General features: G+C 39.1%; 1 protein-coding gene across 2 annotated transcripts in view; it reads right to left on the minus strand.

Annotated features, from left to right (window-relative positions):
* The window catches only part of PNPLA8 (patatin like phospholipase domain containing 8), a 35,925-nt gene extending 20,277 nt beyond the window's left edge, over positions 1–15,648 (minus strand). Inside the window, exons 1-7 of one of the 2 annotated variants that reach the window (XM_053942360.1) lie at positions 15,523–15,648; positions 13,283–14,495; positions 12,227–12,376; positions 10,862–11,013; positions 10,043–10,137; positions 6,516–6,687; positions 1,722–1,779 (exon numbers count right to left, since the gene is read on the minus strand). In XM_053942360.1, coding sequence (XP_053798335.1) covers positions 1,722–1,779; positions 6,516–6,687; positions 10,043–10,137; positions 10,862–11,013; positions 12,227–12,376; positions 13,283–14,404 — 1,749 coding nt within the window. In that variant the 5' untranslated portion in view covers positions 14,405–14,495; positions 15,523–15,648. Of the gene's footprint in view, positions 1–1,721; positions 1,780–6,515; positions 6,688–10,042; positions 10,138–10,861; positions 11,014–12,226; positions 12,377–13,282; positions 14,496–15,411 lie in introns of both variants that reach the window. The other variant, XM_053942359.1, reaches the window with a different exon arrangement.
* Between the last annotated feature and the right edge of the window lie 5,056 nt (positions 15,649–20,704).

Genomic DNA, 20,704 nt, shown 5'->3' on the forward strand with positions numbered 1-20,704 from the left:
AGAATTGCAGTAAGAATCTCTCCTGCACAAGAACCAAACATAAATCTTTCAAGGCTTTTTTTGTAAAGATACTGAGATGCCAGTAACAGAAATCACATATGTTCATCTAAATGAAAAGCCAAAATGGTATTTCCATTAAAAAAACCCAACTATGACAACAGAAAGAATGTATCTTACAGATCTAATCACAAGTACATGTAAAGTACATGTAATTACGGGCGAGTGTTAAAATGTGTAAGACCTTTAGAGGTGATGCAGCCAGCCTGGCTGGCACTGCCAGAACAACACTCTTCAGCAGCCAAGTGAGTGCTCAATTCTATCTTGTTTACTGTTTTACAGAGTAGGGTGTTTTCGTGAAACATTACTCAACAGCACAGCTGATGCTGTGATATCACTGTATGCATTTTCACTCTTCAGATATTTAATTTAAATAATTTTACTCACTCTAAATTCATCCTTATAGAAAACGAAAGTGTAACTTCTACATTACAATGCAAAAGCAGAACTGCCTGATTCACACTCCATCATTTGATGGAGGAAGTTTCCTGTTTCTCTCAAAAGGAGGGTTTAGTTCTAAGCACTACCAGAATCAGTAAGAAAAATAACTTCAGAAAATGAAATAGAAAACTTATTAAAAGGATGCTTTAATTTCTGGCAATATCCATATACACTCCATGATGCAGTCTAAGCCGCAAAGTGCTCAGCACCTTCTGGAAAAACCCATCTTGTCATGAATTTAGCAGCAGCAGAGCACAGAACTGTGCGCTTTGTTTTGATTTTGCTGTGCCTTGTAAAGAGTGCCACCACTGACAGCACTATAAAGAGATTAGTGGGAACAGCTAGTTTCAGCTCTATTTATATTCACATTTTATTACTGAAGAACATGGAAGGAAGCCAAAGATCCCAGTTCAAAGATAACTTTCAAGTCAACATAGGATAGCTTCTCTCTCAGAAAGCAACATACCACACCAGCCTTTTCATGTCCTTGTTTTAGACACGAACTAGGAACGCAGTCAGTAAGGCACACGTTTCTATGTTTAGAAAAATGTGAATATCTTCCATTTAACAGTAAAGCATTGAATATAGTGCTATGACACCAAAACACCTGTTAATTACAGATTGTTCTGAAATATAACCTATTATATTTCTCTTCTTTCTTCACACCCTATCCTTCACCAAAAATAAAATACCCATGCTTTCTCATCTTTCACTCTCAAGCTGCTCTATGTAACACCCTTCCTATGACTTAGTGCCTTTTCTATCATACAGGAAGAGAAGAGATCTTGGGGCCCAAGAATGTGAATGGAAAAAAACAGGTACTCCAAACAAAGTGAGAAGAAACCCTGTCCTCTTGCAACACAGGAACACAGATCACAGCTACATGACAGAATCTCCAGACACTAGAATTCTTACATGAAAAAAACAATCTTAGCACAACCCCACAATGTTGACCCAGTATTTCTATGCTTACAGGTTTTTTAACATCTCTGAAATATGTTACAACTCAAAGTAATAAAAATATCAGAAATTGCTGCCAAAATTTAAGAATCTAATTAATTTTTATTCTTTAAAAGCATGGGTTATCACATATAGAAGTCTGAAAAGCACTTCAACATTCATGCTGTCTATCCAATGTTCTTCTAGGTATAGAATTTACTCAGAACTCTTAAGGGTATTTGTGAAATACACAATTAGTATTTATCTTAGAAAACTGTACTTACCTTTGGACATTTGGACTTTCTTGCAGTTTCAATCATAAGATTTGAGCCCATTTTTTCTCTACAAAAAAACGTAAAAAATTGAAAATGCACCATCAGTTTACCATGAACATGACATACATTTTTATCATCCTTATTTCTGAGACCTTTGCATTTAAAAGAAGCAATGTTTGTATTTCACTTTAACAATCAGATTTATACAATTGACTTCAATGGACCAACACTTCAAGCCTTCTAGTCTGTTGGAAATAAGTCTGAAGAGTGACTGAAGAGGTCTTGATTCAAATTACTCAGCTCACATACTTAACCACAAATCATTACAATTACTCAACTACATAGTTAGATAAAATACTTTGCCACATTTAGGAATCAAAAAGCCAACATCCTTATTAAGTGATTCTACAGTAATGAAAAATCACTTTTCTGTAGTTACAGAAACAAAAGTTACAGAGAGGAAGATGGCATTCAAAATGATTTAGAAGAAACTTAAAACATCTACATGTAGTCTTCCATAACAGTAATTCAATATGTATTTACCATTCCTTTCTAAGGTAGTATTTTTTCACATGAATACATTTTCATAAATCACACTAACGTGAAAATGATTAGTGCATTTCATAAATGCACTAATCAGCATTGTAGTTTCTCATCATATCAGGGTCAGTATTCCCATTGTTAACAAGATAGCTCTTCTGCACAGTAGAGGAGACTGGAGCAAACTACCATACTAGCTAGTAATCTCACCTCAGCATCTACTTCAACTTTGGTTTGCTTACAATAAAGGTATAAAATTCCTAGAGAGTGGGTGGTCAGCGATAATGATTCCAAATAGGCTTTCCTTTAAATCAGCATACTTTCTTCCTCCCCTAGAACACAGCCCACCCACTGGTGGTGCATCTGCCTTATTCTGCAATGATGGTTTCCCATACTGCCACACTTTTAAAGAAAAGATATTCCATGTGCTGTTATTATAAGATCATCCATCTACAGCTTACATCCATGACAGGAGGGAGTAGCACTTCCACTGTTAAAAACAACATCTTTATCGACCTACTCAGGTCAGAAGACAAAAGAAGCTTTAATGGCTACCACAGCAGCAGTCCTCCATGCAGACAGTAGACTGTATGTGCAATTACGACAATTTGCTGCTCTTCTAGTGGATATTTGTGCTTGAAGGATGGCTGCATAGATGTCCTTGACAGGGAGGAAGGGAGACAGGTTCCAGTCCTATGATGGAAAACTCCTGCTGACACAATTCTTGTACCCGTATAACTGTTTTGTTTTTATTTTTGCTTTGATTCTAGTCTCAGAATCACCAACCAAAAGGGGAAGAGTGACATCTGCACTCATTAACTGATTACAGAAGGAGATGAAGGCACACAGAACCATGAAGTAGGAATAAAAGAAATGAGACTGACAGAGGTGAGCTATCAAAGACATCTACTGATTTGCATCACTTTCATCTACTTCTGAAATGTCTGTATTAGGTATTTTTTCCCAAACCCCAAATGTACAGATTAAAAAAATGCATAAGCAATATCCTCTGCTTAATTATAGGAACCATCAAACTGAGTAACTATCTCATCACATCCTGTTTTTCATGAAGGCCAGAAACTGATACTCCAGAGTAGGTACAAGAAATCCTTTCAACTACTGTGCAACTTCAGACATTACAGTCTAAGGTGAAAAGTTTAGTATCACCTCCACATTTCATTTAGTTCTGTTGCTACCATTAATACTGTAATTACATATTAAATAAATGTATTTTTCTCACTGTTTAATTTTCTTTTATGAAGTCACAGCAGAAGTAATTCCACAGTTTATTCACATATTGTGTTAAAAAATAAAGCCTTCTAATTTTATTGAATAGTCCTCTGTTATCAAAGAAAAGAAGAAACTGGTAATTCTCAAGATGCCTTACTATCCTAAATTACCATTTTAACTCATTTGCTTTTGTTAATGATAAAGACTCTTAATGTGTGTTGTCTTTGGGCCACTGGTTACTTTTTCCCCAATCTTGTAACAGAAATATTCCCTAAAATGGGGAAACCAAGACTGCAAATAATATTTTAAATGAAACTGTATTGTAAATTAATATGATGGCATTATAGTATTTTATGTATTTTCAATCCCAACTGTCAAATACTGAATCATCTTGTCTGACCACAAGCATACAAATGTTTCATTAAACTGCGTTTGACAACCCAAATCACTTTTCATATTAAAGTTACTTTAAATCCTGTAAGCATTTTAACAGTTTTCTACTCATTGGTTATTTTGCCATCCTATTTTTCCATTTATCTACTTTGCCTGTCTCTGTCTCCGTGACCTATGTCCTCTAGATATGACCTACTTAAACGAGTCTCTTTCACAAACATTGCTCTTTCATTGCTTCAAGTCACTAATATTGCAACACTTATTTCAACAATGCTATGAAGAACATATTGTCAACCATATGCCAGAAGAAACATTTTAATGGGCTACAGCAGTGATGCAAATATTCTAGAGAAAGAGCACTCAATGCAAAAGGCAAAATTGTAACTTCCACCCTCTTCCAACAGCAACTGTAGTACCACAGACTTTTATACCATTTGCTGGTATGGAATGTGTTACTCATCTAGTGACTAGAGAGCAGTATCAATTTATATTTCACTATGCAAAACAAATACTGAAGTATTATTGCTTGTATTCCCAAACATATATATTATCCATTTTCCTATCAAAAGAGAACACATGATTTTTATCCTATGCTTCATACAGTGACTGATTGCTTCTCAAGACTATAAATTCCCAATATGAGATTTTAGCTAGCTTGTGAAAACCCCTAGCTGCTCACCAAATTTCTCCAGAAGTTTCTTAAGACAGCATGCAAGAAGAAAATTGTATATGTCAACAACAGTCAAAAGAAAACAAAGAAATTGGAACTATAAGCCAGGTTCTTACAAATGCAATTCAATATAGCATTACATACACTGGTATGTTGTAAGTAAAATCTTCTGCATAACGTAAATTATTAAAACCAGTCCCCAAATTGCAACTCAAGAAATACATAAGAAGAGTTAAAACAGACATACATTGAACATATGAAACCAATTCCCTAAAGTACTCTGAATGAAATGTCAGTTAATCAAAATTAGTTGTCATTTTCTGAAATGCAATTTATAATATACCCCATGAATGCATGGAACATTAGTCTGATGAAACATCAACTTAATTATTTCCAGCAAGAACACCTTCTGACAGAAAATACCACCACCGATATGGTGGAAGGATTAAACACGTATTACATGTCTGTAACATGTCAATGGATTGTCTCTATTTCAAGCAAGGCTGACAAGTTAACATTTAAACTACAAAAACACACACAGCATAAGAAATGCTTTTGAATTCAAAACAAAGCATACAGCAGTTTCCCCATGCTATAACAATGTTAGACCTGACCTTCAATATTGCTGTAAAGAGGTATTATATAACCTTGCAATTCCCTTCCTAGCTCCAGGCCCCCACACCCCTGGGAAGCCTCTAAGAATCCCTTCAACAAAATGCTGTGCAGGCATAGCATCTCTCTTCAACATTGCAGGTGACCAAGAAGTCATTTGTTGATCAGCACATTTAATTTTTAATTTACTCTAGGGATAATGTATTAATTGCCTGCTTTTGTCTATTGCATAGGAGTAGAGTTCTTTACCTCCCTCATGTGCTACATCTAGCTGCAGAAAACCAGCAGTATTTTAATTAAAGGCATGTAAAATACTTTCACATCAGGTTATTGTGATTTTCACAAGACTTCATTTAATTGGGTGGGAAATGAAATAATGGAAGACAGAAAAAAATCTAATTTCTAAAAAAAGACCTTCAGATACCTGAGAAGAAAAGCTCATGATATTAATTTGATAAATGTATTTATTTCTAAAAATATGCAAGGGCACAGAGAAGTGCTTAGAAGCTTCTCTCTCCACTTCATCAAAGAAGTAAGATGCTTAAAATTCAGACACTACTGGTAAGTCCCACTATTATGTCATAAAAATTCTTTTAATCCCATAAAACACAGTAATCATATTCCCAAAGGAACTTGTTATTACTTATCAGAAGGAACCTTTTACCCTTTTACATTTTCTCTCAGAAAAGATTGTTCAGTTATCTCAGTGGCAGGGCCAACTTATGCTGGTTTGGAAGCTATGACATTAGTTTGCTAAAAATTATAAACAATTGAACTATCAATACAAATACAGATTGATAAAACTAAGAAATAAAACCTGTAATATAATAACTCTTTCTAGTGGCTTTTCCTGAGCAGCCATCAATGTAAGTGGATACACTTCACAGGCAACTCTGGCACTGCAGATAATTTTTCACTGCAACCCTTACAGCTCATTTCCCTTTCAAAGAAAGTGGCAATGGACAAAGCCCTCCGATATAGCAGCTAACATCAGAAATCCCTACTACAGCACATTATTTCACTTCTTGCCAATCTCCTTTACTAAAAAGGGCACAGCAGGTGGTTAGTAAAATTTGTAGCAAATCTGTAATGAGTCAGATCAAGCAGAGCTGGCAAGCATACAGGAATATAATCAGAAATCAGTGCAGTAAAGCTTACTTTATTCCCCAGAAACGTAAATCATTACATTAAAAGCTTCCAGCATCTTGGTAAATACAAAAATAGCTATTTCAAAAGAATGAGAGTATACGTTAATCCCTTCTAGTTTTTTAAGAATCTGCACACCAGTGAAACAATAACAAAACCAAATGCACTCAGTCATTGCACAATTATTTTTAATCGAATCATCTTTTACTTACTTGAGCATTTTTTCCCATATATCACTGTCATAAAAGGCGTGGTTCCAGCCCATTTTGACTGTTCCAACAATGACATTCTGCTTAAAAACATCTGATCCTAACTTATGGTACAGTTCTTCACAATCATCCAGGGGGATATGGAACAACCCCAACATAAAAGCTAGTATAGCTCCTGAAAAAAACAAATATTTTGCAATATTACAAAAACGTATCCTGGAATAAGATTACAAAGATGGATTACCAGTTAATATAGTTCATAGGTTAACAGAATATCTATCTTGGAACAGCAAGACCAACTGACATTTATTTCACTAAATTCCTGCTCAGAGATCACAAACCATGTTTTAAAAAACATATTCAAGATAGAAAAAGTCTATTTTCAAAAACACAAATATGAGAAGTTAAAACATTGTTTTATTTCTTTTTGCAGATTACAATAAGCATATGGCAGAAAGCAAATTAAATCCACTACTTTACCTGGAAAGAGAAATGAGTAAGAGAAATCTATGCTGTGGTACTAAAAATTTATTAGGAGCAAACTCTTGAGTCAGTAGACAAACATTCTAGGAAAATTTTGCAAAAATAAAGGAGATTCCAGTAGTTTGGATTACATTTGGTTGCAACCATTTTTAATTCTTTTCAGACATACTGCCATCTAGTGTGTGCCTAACAAAAATTATGACCTACCCTTGCAGGAACAAAATAACAGCACTCAAAAAACATTGCTGCTAAATACCATTAAAAGGACTGTAGAAAAATACAATTAATGCATTACTATAATTCTCAGTTATATTAAATCAAAAGGGACACACAAAACCTTTAAATCTAGTTGTGCCATACATGAGAAGAACATGTAATTAATCATTAGTAATAATGAGGACACATGATTTTTTCAATCTGGAAATAAATGCCATAGGCTTGAATAAAGTTAATTTTAAAAGGTGCCAACTTTTGAAATAGAATAAAAATACGTGTGCAGAAAGAAATACATGCAGAAGTTACAGATGGCTTTAAAAGAAACATGACTTCCAAGCCCTTTTTCACTCTTGCAGTGCCCACCAACTGTGAAAGCTGAGCATTACAGGATTGACGGTCTCAGTTTCTTAAAAGGCAGCACACATGCTTAAGACAACCTGGGCCTACTTGACACAAAGTTTCAACCATACTTGACACAAAGTTTCATCAAGAGAAACTATCTCAATTGCCGAATCACCAGATGCCCGTATTCAAGGCACACCTAACACCTAGCAGCAGAGACACACCATTTTCCTGAGTCATGCAAATCCTCTGCCACATTCTCTTCCTCTAAACTCTCCAGCACCAGTTCTACCGGTATCATACATTTGCCATTTTGGTGAGCAGATTCAAAGTATGCAGAGCCTATTACAGCATCACTGCAATGACCTTTCTCTGTGACTGCCTGCATTTACATCCTCTGACCCTCAATGAAGAGAAGCATGGGGAAGATAACTACAAAGTGATGCTGAATTCACAGCAAGGGCATTTCCAAACTTCAAAGGTAAAACAGCTCGAACAATAATAAGAAATACAAAAACTGCAGCAGAAAAGAGAAGTGCAGTGCACAAGAGGCATCCTGCCAATCATTTAATCCATCACTCTTGTAAAGCACAGTTCATTCAACTGCAAGACTATTGGCATATGTACTGTCAATACAAACAGAACTGCCAGCAGTGCTGGCAGACATGCATAGCCTCACCCAGCCATGTTTTTCCATTTATTATTGCAAACTGGACAATCACAGACAAAAGCTTAATTGTGTAAACAAAATTTAAAAGAATAAACTATGTACTTACTAGTAGTCATAAATCCCAAAATTTGAGGAAGAATTAAAAACAAAGTTCTAGTCACAGTAGTGGGAGTAAATTAAGAACACGAGGCCTCTCTATCCAAGGTAAAACACCTTTATTCATTGAAGACAACACTGGAAAGTAATTTGTATGGAAACCATCTTCCAAAGAAACAACCACTTACTGCTAACTAATGAAGGATTTATTTGGAAGACTATTAAAAATGTAAAGCAGGGAACTATATGGTGACTGTAAACAAATTCTGTCTAGGAGACCTATTCACTCTCCTCCACTATTTTGAGTCAATTAAGCAAATCTCTTCAAACACACTTCATCTACTCAGGGTGATCTGTGTTTAATATTAATTTCTGATCAAATATAAGTATGACAAAAAATTTGAATGTGGGTTTCTAAAGGAAACTGAGCTAGTAAACTACAGTATACCTCCTATGTTAGAAAACATACTTGTGCTGCTACTGGTCTAACAATTTCAGAAGGAGATTACTGTCTTTAAAATAGAAACATGCTTTGGAGTTTCCTGCTTTCTAGGGAGAAGTAACTTATCACTAAGTCACAAGTGTAAATAAGTCTGGGTGGGACCTGTAGACATCATCTAGTCCAACCTCCTGTTCCAACAGGTATAATTAGAATAGGTTACTAAGGACTTGTTCAGCAAAATTTTGAGTACCTCCATGGACAGAGATTACAAAGCCTGAACAGGCAACAACTTCCAGCGTCTGACCACCCCTGCAAGAAAAACACGATCCTGTACCTAATTATAACTTCCCATACTCCTGCTTGTCTGCTGGCTTTTCTCCTACCACTGTACACCTTAAAAATTATTCTAGATCCATCTTCTCTTTATTTTTCCATTAGCTGAACCAGAGTAAAGACCTACTCTTAGCCTTCTCAAGGCCAAATAAACCCAGGTTTTGCACTCTCTCCTTTACATGTCATGAGCTCCAGCCCCCTGGCTCTCTGCTAGACTGACCCAGTACAAAAAGACACCCAAAAGATTAAGAGTCTATAGAGGAGCCCACAACAAGACATTTGTGGCCAGAGACGCTTCAATTCTTGGGTCAGTTCTTGTCCATGCAAGCCAATGTGGTCAGCTTTCTTTGCTCTAGAATATGATGACTCATGACCAACTTATTTCAAACAAGACCAGGTCCTTTTCTGCAAAGCTGGTTTCTAGGCCATCAGCCCACCTCAGACAGAGGGCTTTGTATTTGGCTTTACTGAACTTGCTAAGCCATTTCTCCAGCCTGTACAGACCAATATGAAGAGAGGGCACCACAGCATTGACCACTTCCTCTAATTTAGATCATTCAAGATCTTGCTACATGCACATTCTGTCCTTCTGGCAGGTAATTAATAAAGATAAAACACTGCAGTTAATGAAGGAAACACAACTGACTCAGCCTCAGTTCCTGAGGGATATTACCTTAGTAGTCTGTAAAGCTCTATGAATACCAAAGATAACTGTTTCTATGAGCAAATTGAAGATTTCACATAAAATTATAAAGTGACAAATCAGTTTAAAGCCAAAAGTTCGTCATGAACTGCCCAAAGTTCTTATTCAGAAGCAAAGACTCTAGAAATCACAACTGTACTTTTCCAGCTTACACTCTAAGTCAGAAACTGCAAAATCTATATTTATTCTCAGACGTTCTTTTACCACATTGATAGCAAAACTCCAACTTGTGGCTTAATAATTACCTGTGCTTACGCCACAGATGTAGTCAAAAAGCTGATGAACCGGCTTTCCAGTTAATTCTTCTAGTTTCCGTAGAGTCTGAAGTGCAACTAAACCCCTGAAACACAAAATTCCCCTTCACATACAATGGCAGTCTTATCTTACATAGCTTTAACCACTTTTCAATCACCTTTGGTTCATTATAACGAATTATAATAACTGCAACAGTAAGAATCTTGAATATTTCAGGAAATAAAAGAGCAGCAGAACACAGTTAAAATAAAATGATGAATACTAAATTTGAATTACATACTCAGGCATACCAAACATAGTATTCAACAGCCACAGCCATATTGTTTTATAGCAAAGTCCTGGGGGTGATCAACTTCTGTGGATGTAGACTAAGGATAGATTTTAGTTGCTTTCCCACTACAAAACTCTTAAATTTTGGTCTTAACAAGGCTATACCCCCTGGGGCATAGTATTTTCCAGTACGGGGTCTGCTTGGCCTCAATTCAATGTACCTGAAATAATGGGAGAGATGAATTAGAGACCATCAGATTTGTGTTTCTCTATCAAGAAACAGTACCTGGTGTGCAGCAGTGTGAACTCTGTTGGGATAGAGCGAGATAACTGTGTATGGCAAAATGAGCACCCAAACAAACACCATTCAAACAGAAATGCATAGAAAAACAATACCCATCCCTCAGATAGTCAAATGTGACAGAAATGTAACTCATGAATTGCCTCTCTGGGCATTTATCTATCAAAGAGAGACTGAAATTTTACTTCAAGTTGCAGTATGAAAAAGTTACAAGTATGTAAAACCCCAGAAGTTTTACCTTGTTCCTCCTCCATCAATGGTGAGGACTCGAATTCCCCAGCCTTTCACAGGGTCTGTATAGCCAATCAGAGCTAAAGTTTCTCTAACAGCAGCCTGAAGACTTTCATCATTAGCCTGTCTCAGTCGCAACAGGCATGGGATTAATTTTTCCTATTGATAAATACAAGGATATTTCATTCTAACTATATGTTTAAACCAAAAGAATCCACTCCTAAATTTACTAGCATGGCATTAAAGTACAGAAGTAATATATTAGTTAAACTTGGAAAAAAACATCTTCAAATCTATATTTAACCCACGTCTTTCTCTAACAAGGGAAAGAAAGAATGTCAATATTATGCTGTACACACCTCATTGCTATAGTAACTGCCTATCAGAATTAAATAATCAAGATGATACGTAAATATTTTTAATAGCTAGGAAAGCTACATTTACCAGTTTCATTTTATTGACTTAGTACCACATCAGCCAAGTGTGATACTACTTGAGTATGAAGCACACCAAGTACAGGCAAAAACCCAGATTTGCTTACTAAGTACAGCACTGCTTCAAAACAAGAAATGCCTTCTAAGTACGTAATACCAAAACAAAATTTTAAATGCTTTCCCACACAAATTATTTTTTTAAATGGACACTACCACAAAGATACACAGCATTACAATAAAAATGGGAGTAGTAAATACACACTTTCATAATAAAGTAATTCACATATATTTATGTGAATGCCTCACCTGTACCTTGCCCAGATGATTCATCTGGCCTGCACTCCATTCCCAAAGGCTACTTTTTCCAGAAATTCTACAATCTGTGTCACAAGTTTGTCACATCTTGTGGAAAAAGGCACAAGGTTGACAAATGCTGTGATTTAGCTAGTACTTCTAGAATAGCCTACCACCCACCTCCTGCCCTGTCAATGCAGGGAAGAAAACAAGTACGACTAGATTACGTTATTTGATGGTTCTCTTGCCACTTCTCTTCGAAGAAAGCATGTAAACAAGCATAGAAAGTACTGTGCATTTACAGATAAACTGTACAGCACATTCCCATCTGGTCAACTGCCACAGGGGACACAGTGTACGACCTTTATCTACCACTGGAAAAAGCTATACTACCTATCCACATGACCATGCCGTATGCTTCTAAATTAAACACTCCAATCTTAAGAGCCTTTAGCTAAACTCCCAGTAGTTTGCATATGAATCTGCTTGAACCAGCTAAAAGTTATAAAAAGAGACACTCAAACTGCAATCCTTGCAAACAGGAAATATGACTAGTCCACAAAAGCACAAAGGGAGGTTTTATGTGGTTCTATATCAATAATTTGTCAGATTGTTTTTTATATAAGTATAAAAATTATTTGCACCTTAATTGCAACTCCTCTGCTCTCTGGAAATTCTAGAAGATGATAGGTCAGTTCTTCAACCCTGTTGATGCAGACTCTTGGATTAGAGGATCTCCGCAGTGCTTGAACTAAAGCTCGAGTCCTGTTATCAATACTCACTCTTGCAATGATCTAAAGAAGACAGACAATATAAAACCACTCTGAGAAATGTGCAAAATCAAGACTAATTCCAACGTGTTATTTTAAGATTTCTCAGAAGCAATGAACAGCATGTTGTACCAGAGATCTCCTACAGGTTCCAAGTAAGCACTGCTTAAATCATCAACAAACCTTTTTGATTCTTTATTTAGAAGAAAATGAAATAAAGTTACAGCAAGAATACACCAAACAAACATGTCAATATGTATTCAGATGGATTTTCAGGGCAACTCTCTTAACAAACCATGAACTGTAAAATTACTATAACCACAAAAAATAGCACAACTAGATCTGTCTGTAATTATGGACTCTATGCATATATGAACTAAATATATGTACCTACAGCATACACACCCAGAGGTGTGTGCATTGATATATACATACACAGACACTCTTCATGTATAAACTTGCATAAACAGATCTATACCTGCATAAAACATCTAATACTTAAACACAGATGTATCTATACCTACTTTTAAGTACATATATATATTTGTAAGTTTACATATAGTATGTATATATATATATATATATAAAATCTATATAGTTTTATATATATACTTTTTCATCAAAGTGCACAGAATGAATCAGAGAACAGTTTGGGTTGGAAGAGGCTTTAAAGATCATCTAGTTCCAACCTCCTTGCTGTGGACAGGAACACCACATATATACTTATATGGAAGTACAAATATGTATATGTAAGTAAAAGTATGTGTACATATGTATGTAAGTATACACACAGGTATATACTTATTTACGTAAGTAAATGTGTATCTATGCTTAAATATAGGTATATACACTAGTGTAGCATCTATATATATATACTTGTACAAAATATACATAGAAATAATAATAAATTAACACTAAACAAAGACTTGCCTTTTCTCTCTGAAGAGACAGATGCTTTTCCCTCTCTTCAGCAGTCTTGGCCTCTTTTGCTTTGTCCTCATCACTCTTCTCAGACACTTCTTGTTCTTGCTGTTTACTCTTTTCTGATGAAACAACTTTTGCATCAGATCTTAACTTTGGAACCAACCCACCAATATAGCTGTCGACAAAAGCTTGTACGCTGTTACTGGGATACGAAAGAAAGTCTGCAATACTTTTTTTAGTGGAAACTGGGAGAGCAGTATTTGTCTTTTCAGTACCCAAGATCTCTGCTTCAGGAGCTAAAGTACCTGCTGAATTCACTCTCTTTTCTTCCTTTGTTACAGTGTTTGCTGATAAATCAAGCTTATTCCTCTCTTCACTTTCAGAGTCCTGTAATAAAGCATTCCTTTTTCTTCCTTGTTCCATAACAGAATTACTAAAGTAAGAGTTGATATGATCAGCTATGAAGTTGTAAGTCTCTCCAAAATTTGTAGAAAAGTAGCTTATATGAAAAAGGTGGTTTTTAGTAGATGCTGAAGCTTCTGGAGTATCTTGACAAGTGCTACTTGAACTTAGTGACACAGATTCCAAGTTTTCACTTGCACAAGTGGATTCCTTTGCAGCTGGGCCTCTGTTGCAATCGTCCTGAATTCTGACATCTGTAACTTGTTTATCATTTTCTACATTTGTGCTGATGTTATTTGCATCTGCACTACTTTTATTTGCTTTACCCAAAGTACCTGAGTGGGACTTTAATCGAGCTATCCGTGACACCAGCTCACTGTGAGTGCCAGACACTGCCTTTGAAACAGATTCTATAGTATTCTTAATTCGTGACATGCGAATGCTCAGCCTTGTAAGTCCTTTAGAAGAAGAAGTTAAAAGTTTTGAAACTCTGTAGTATAAAAACTCATGGCTATAAATGTACTTGTTATACCAAAATGTTCTGCTTCTGGCCCATTTACACCACGGCTCACTTGTATGAAAAGCTCTCAGGTGTGCAGCATGATTTATCCTCCAGCAGGCTTTAGGTCTACAGAAACACAGATATTTGTTTCTCTGCTTCCACCAAAGACTTTTTGGGTTAATCAAAAAGAATAAATATGCATCCAAGGATAAATGAACTGTCATTACTTATAAATAATTGCACCTTTTCTATGTTGCTTTCTACTTCATTCCAAAAAATATATGTCAATAAGCAAGTCCTGTAATGTAGTGTTGTCTGAAAAAGAAAAAAACAGAACAAAATGAAAACCAACAATGGAAACCCCAAACCAGAAACAAGTTAAACTAAAATCACAGAGTTGTTTAAAACAGATGAAGCTTGTGTATCCTTTTGGTAAAGACAGATAAACATTCAAATAAAATCAAACAATCTCATGGGAAAATCTACTGCTCAGGCCATTTGGTAGGTAGCTCACCCCAATATTTCAACACGGTACTCCCTGTGAGACAGTTTAATCTCATCTTGAGCAATATGTAACTCTTCTCAGAAGCACTTAATGACATTTTGAATATTGATTGCTGTTTCTTCAGCAAATTATCTTGTGCAGATACAACGTTTCAAATGTTATTATATTACCACCCATAAGCAGAATTCCTCACAGGGGAGGAGCGACACCAATACTTTGATCAAAGTTCAACAAAACATGCTCATCATAAGAGCCAAGGGCAGGATATAATCCTTACTCTGAAAAGAAAGGTGCAACTGGTGGAGCAGCATTTTACACAGCACACCAGAGTTGTGCTGATATCACAGGCGCAAATCCATTATTTGCCGAAAAAGCAAGCCCAGGCTTCTCCAGCCCGTGACAAATGCCGAGAAGGGCTGCCAGGCAGGCAGGCAGGCCAACTCCGGCGCAGGCCGACTTCACAGTGACAGCAGAGGTGGAACCCCGCCGGCAGCGCCATCGTTACTTACAGTCTCCTCTGCCTACGCCGTGCCTGTCCCGCCGGGTGACCGCCGCGCAGCCGGGCTGCGGGCCCCAGGCCGGGCCAGGCTATATAAGCACGGGGGCGCCTCCTGCCCCGGGGGCAGGCGCGGCCGCTGTTCCTGCCTTGCGCCATTTCCCCGAAACGCTGCCGAGAATGGCGACGTAAACAAGCACCGAGTCCAGGCCCCGCTGTCCCCAGCCCACCTCCCGTTACGCGAGCGAATCCCGTGCGCCCGGCACGCGTTCATCGTGTTCCCCTCGTCTTCATATTGCCCCACGACTCGGTGGCGACGCGGCCCGTCCTGGAGGCGGTACCTGCTGGACAGTGGCTCCCGCCTCCCCCCTCTCCCCCGGCCGCCGAACGCCAGGCAGGGGCCGCACCCTCACGAGCGGTACCGCCCCGGCGGAGCGGGCGGGAGCCGGCGGAGCCCGGCACCGCAACACCCGCGGCGCGCGGCACTGCGCCTGCGCCCGCCCCGCGCGCCGGAAACAGCTGGGGCGCGCGCCAGCGCCCCACGGGCCGACGCTGGTGGGGGGGGGGTAGCGGACGGGGAGACGCGGACGGCTCGCGGGGCGGGGCGGGGCGGGGCAGCGCGAGGTCAGGGCCGGGGCGGGGCGGGGCTGCTGCGCCTGCGCGCGCGCCGGGGCGGGCGGCGACGTGCGGCGCGGCACGCGGTGAGCGCTCCCAGAGCCGCCGGGGCGGGGCTTGGAATGGGCGGGGAGCATTATCCGGGCCCACGCTCCCGCCCGATTGAGCAGACCTGGCCGCTGAAAGCCCCATCCGGCCTCGCTTTTAGCACTGCCAGGGTCAGGGAATCCACATCCCTGGGCAGCCTGTTCTGGTGCCTTTCCACCCTCACAGCAAAGAATGTCTTCCTAATATCTAACCTAAATTTCCCGTCTTTCAATTTGTGTCCATTACTCACTGTCCTGTCATTATAGTTTCTGTCTTCTCTGGCTTCTATGTCGGTCCCTTTCACGTACTGGAAGGAGCTTTGAGGTCCCCACAGAACCTTCTCCATGCTGAGCAGCCCTCGCTTTCTCAGTCTGTCTTTTTAGGGGAGGTGCTCCAGCTCCCTTACCAGCTTCATGGCCCTCCGCTGGGCTTGCTCCAAGAGGTACATGTCCTTCTTATCTTGAGGACCCCAGAGCTGGATGCAGCACTCTAGGTGGGATCTCACCAGAGCAGAGTAGAGGGCCCGAATCCCCTCCCTTCGTGCTGCTGCCCATGCTGCTTTCGGTGCAGCCCAGGACATGCCTGGCTTTCAGGTTGGGCGCAGCGGAGCAGGTTGTTGGGCTCTTGATGCCATACCATACCTGGTGGAGTCACTGGGAGCAAGGGGCTGGGAAGAGAAGCATCCCTACCCAGTCTTTGTAGCTCCTCAGTGCAGCTGCCTTGGGAATATGCTCCCCTCTATCTCCTGCTTAATGCTTAGGGAACGATGGCAGGCATGTATTTCATGGGTTGGACAGGTTTAGGGGACACTTTGGTCTTCCCCAGCCAGGCTTCAGAGCAGCAGCAAGCCCTGAGGTTCCTGCCTGCATGGCCTGCCTGAAACACAGTTTTAATGAAGTTGCCAAAACTTCACGTAGCAATGGCGCAAGAGGATGTGTGCTCAGGTGGAATAATGGAGGCCTTACCATGAGGGTTAGGAGGGTTGTGTCACACAGTTTCAGATCCCAGTTGTCTGTTTTTGTTCTTCCTCACAAATAAAGTAAATTAATTTTCTTACCTTGCATTTCATTCCCCAAAGGAACATTTATACTCCTTACATACTGTAATTTTTATCATGTATTTTTTATTAATTGAACAGGTTAAATTATCCATATCTCCCAGAGCAGGATATCCCTATCTGGACACCAGGTGCCCACCAAAGTCATTCGGTCACTCCCTTCCTCAACTGGTCAGAGGAGAGAAAATAGAACAAAGGGCTTGTAAATTGAGATAAGAACAAAGAGATCATTCACCATTTACCGTCATGGGCAGAACAGGCTCGGCTTGGGGAAATTGGTTGAATTTATTACCAATCAAATCAGAGTAGAGTAATGAGAAATAAAATCAAGTCTTAAAACTTTCCTCTCACCCCACCCTTCTTTCCAGGCTCATCTTCACTCCCAGATTCTCTCCCTGCTCCCCATACAGTAGAGCAGGAGGATGAGGAATGGGACCTGCAGTCAGTTCAACACATACTGTCTCTGCCTCCCTTCTTCCTCAGTGGGAGGACTTCTTAACTCTTCCCCTGCTCTGCCATGGGGTCCCTCCCACAGGAGACAGTCTTCCACAAGTTTCTCCAGTGTTAGTCTTTCCCCCAGACTGCAGTTTTCACAAACTGCTCCATCAAGGGTCCCTTCCACAGGGTGAGTTTGTTCCTTCAGGAACAACCTGCTCAGAGTGGATCTCCTGCATGGGCACAGGTCCTGACAGCAAACCTGCTCCTGTGTGGACTCCTGTCTCCATGGGGCCACAGGTCCTGCCAAGAGCCTGCCAAGAACCTGGGTGCAGGTTTCCCATGGGGTCATAGCCTCCTTCAGGTGCCTGCGTGCTCTGGCATGTGGTCTGCCAGGACCTGCAGGGGAATCTCTGCTCCAACACCTGGAGCACCTCCTCCCCCTCCTTCTTCACTCACCCAAATGCCTTCAAAGTTGTTCCTCTCACATATTCTCACCCCCCTCTCCCAGCTGCTGTTGCACAGAATCTCTTACCCTTTCTTAATATGTTGTCACAGGAGCACTACCACCATTGCCGATGGGCCCAGCTTTGGCCAGTGACAGGTTCATCTTGGAGCCTGCTGGAATTGACACCTTCCAACACAGGGGCAGCTTCTGATGATTTTTTGCAGAACTAGTAGTCCCACTCCCCATTCTTCCCCACCAAAACCTTGTCACATTAACCCAATGCAAAGACAATTTTACAGTCAAGGCATGTCACTTCCTTGGTGAAGTACTCAGTCATCACAAATAACTCACGAGCCACTTATTATTAGGATCCTTTTGCAGATTACAGTGGCAGTTCATACCCAGGTGCTCATCTGTTCCCTATTAAATGTTTCCAGAGTTGCTGCCTTCTGCAGGTATGGTCTGCCTGTCTTGTTTACTACAGATTACTACACATTCAGTTGTATTATCCAGTGGTGGTATACTCATGTTTTCAAGATTTATCTACTATTCTTTAATTTATCACAGGATTTCATTATATATGCTTAAGCTCATTTTTAAACCAAATATTTCAAACAGTAGTGGGGTCTGCCCTAAGTGCCAGATGCAGTTAAGCAGGGAGGTTTCTCTGCTTCTTGATGTATGAGTTACTTCATGTAAAAGCCTGAAAACTGTTATGAGAGCAACACAGTACAGATACTTTTAGAATGTGTAGCAATGTTAGCTTAAACAGCTTCCCTGCATGTGTTTGCTCTTCTGTAAGCCCCAGGGTTCTAGTGCATTTGCCAGTGTGCTGAACCGAGTTGGATCTCATCAGATGACTTAAGAAGCAGTCACCCATCTGAAGCCACAGTCTGAGCTGGCTTTCTTACAGCAACAAAAGCTAAGGCAAAACAAGATCTACAACTTCAGTAAGAAGGAAGTTTGGACATTATAAGCTTCATCCTGCCAGGGCACATCCTGCCTCTCTTTGACTGGCAAATAAGGTATTTGAGGTAGGAGGCAACTGATCCCTTTTAGCTGCATATGGTTCCTTCCTAAACAGTCACTCTTTATTCCATAATCTCATTGTGATTGGAGAGAATCTCATAATTCTCTCCTGTGTCTGCTCAGACATTTGTCTCACCACCAGGATATGTACAATGGTGTCTTGATTCACACCTTTGCTGAGGAAAAGATTCAAGGATTTCACATTTCTGGTCCAATCACAAACCCAGATATTCTTGCCATGTCACTCTTCCCAAGGATGGACAGACCTGTCTGATCTGACATGTTCAGAGGTGCATGATCCATCAGCTTCTCAAAACAACCATGAAATACAAAATAACTGAAAAACAGTGGACAGGAAAAGATAAATTTATGTATTCCCATGCACAAATTCTGCACCTTCTAAAATGTTTTGACAATTTATTATTCTCTTTACTGTAGTAATGACATTAGGAAGAAATTATCTCAAATTTGTTTAAAAGATAGAGTAATTTTATAAGCTCTCTTAGTAGTCAAGGATGAGTTCATTCTGTTTGACTAAATACCTACTTTTTAGATAAGAGACATGAATCCACATATGGTGTTCAGACAGTGGCCAACTCTAGTTGTTTTCACATAATATAGATATCATCTCATTTAAATGGTTTTGAGATATATTTAAATTTTAATAGGATGTGTATTAGCTATTTGTAAAATACTTCCATTTCAGTACTTTTCATGGGAAGTATTAAGAGAGAAATTTGTTGTTATTATTGATGGGTTTTTGTTGATCGCTATTAGGTTGCATACCCAGCACTCAAGCTCTTTCAGAGTGGTCCCATGATTGTTTTCAGTTTAGGAAACACTGAGAGTAGTTTGATTTTAATGCATTCTATCTCTGTTAATAAATTAAAAAAAAATCAAAAGCTTTCAAAAGATTTTCTCATTATACCTGTTACTACATGCTTTTGTAGGTAGGATGAAAACTTGTAAATCAAGTTACACATCAATTGTGGTGAATCTTCCTGTTTTAAAGAAAGAGAGTTCTTTGATGTATGTGACTTTGTCATGTTATAGCCAAAGTATTGTTGTGTCAATAATTCAGGTGAGTTAAGTGTGTTCATTTATATGCATGCTATACTTTTCAATGCCATTAATTATTTCTAACATTCATATTTGTATGTTTGTCTTGGACTGCTTCTTGGAGGGAAAGTCATAATAGGTTATGAGGCAGCTTGATAAAAATTGGATATTTACTAGAAATAATGGTTCCAAAATTTGTCAGTCTAGGATTCTCACTCTTGGTCTATGAAATGTGGAAGTTTTTATTTTGAGAAAATAGTTTTGCACATACTCTTACTCTATGTTTGATATGAGTAGCATTTTTATATATAGCATTAGTTTATTTTTACTTGCCATATTGATTATGGATGGTATTCTGAAAATACAGAACTATCACCTAAGAGACTCAAAGAAATTTTAAAAAAACCCAAGTATTTCAAGGCACTGTGACAAGTTAACATATATTGGTAGAGCAGTATTCTGCTAATAATGGTGTAGGGAAAACACTGGTTTGTATTTTCATCAGCATAATATGATATGGAAAGAACCTGTGTAGTGCTAGCAAATATTTTAGGCTTTGCAAACACAAGTATTCTGCCTCTTAACACTAGATGGCAGACAAAAATGGGAAAACATTTCATTGTTTTCAGGGATACAATACTGAATAATTAATTTCCAACTTGAATGAACATTCACTGAAAGCTCTCAAAGTAATGAGAATTAAGACGATTGAGCACATGCTTATGACAGCACGGATCTTTCTGCAACCTTTCATTTGGATGTGTTCTTTGGCACAAACACTGAAAATAATCAA

Source organism: Vidua chalybeata, chromosome 5, assembly GCF_026979565.1.
Source record: "Vidua chalybeata isolate OUT-0048 chromosome 5, bVidCha1 merged haplotype, whole genome shotgun sequence".
Lineage (NCBI taxonomy): Eukaryota > Metazoa > Chordata > Aves > Passeriformes > Viduidae > Vidua > Vidua chalybeata.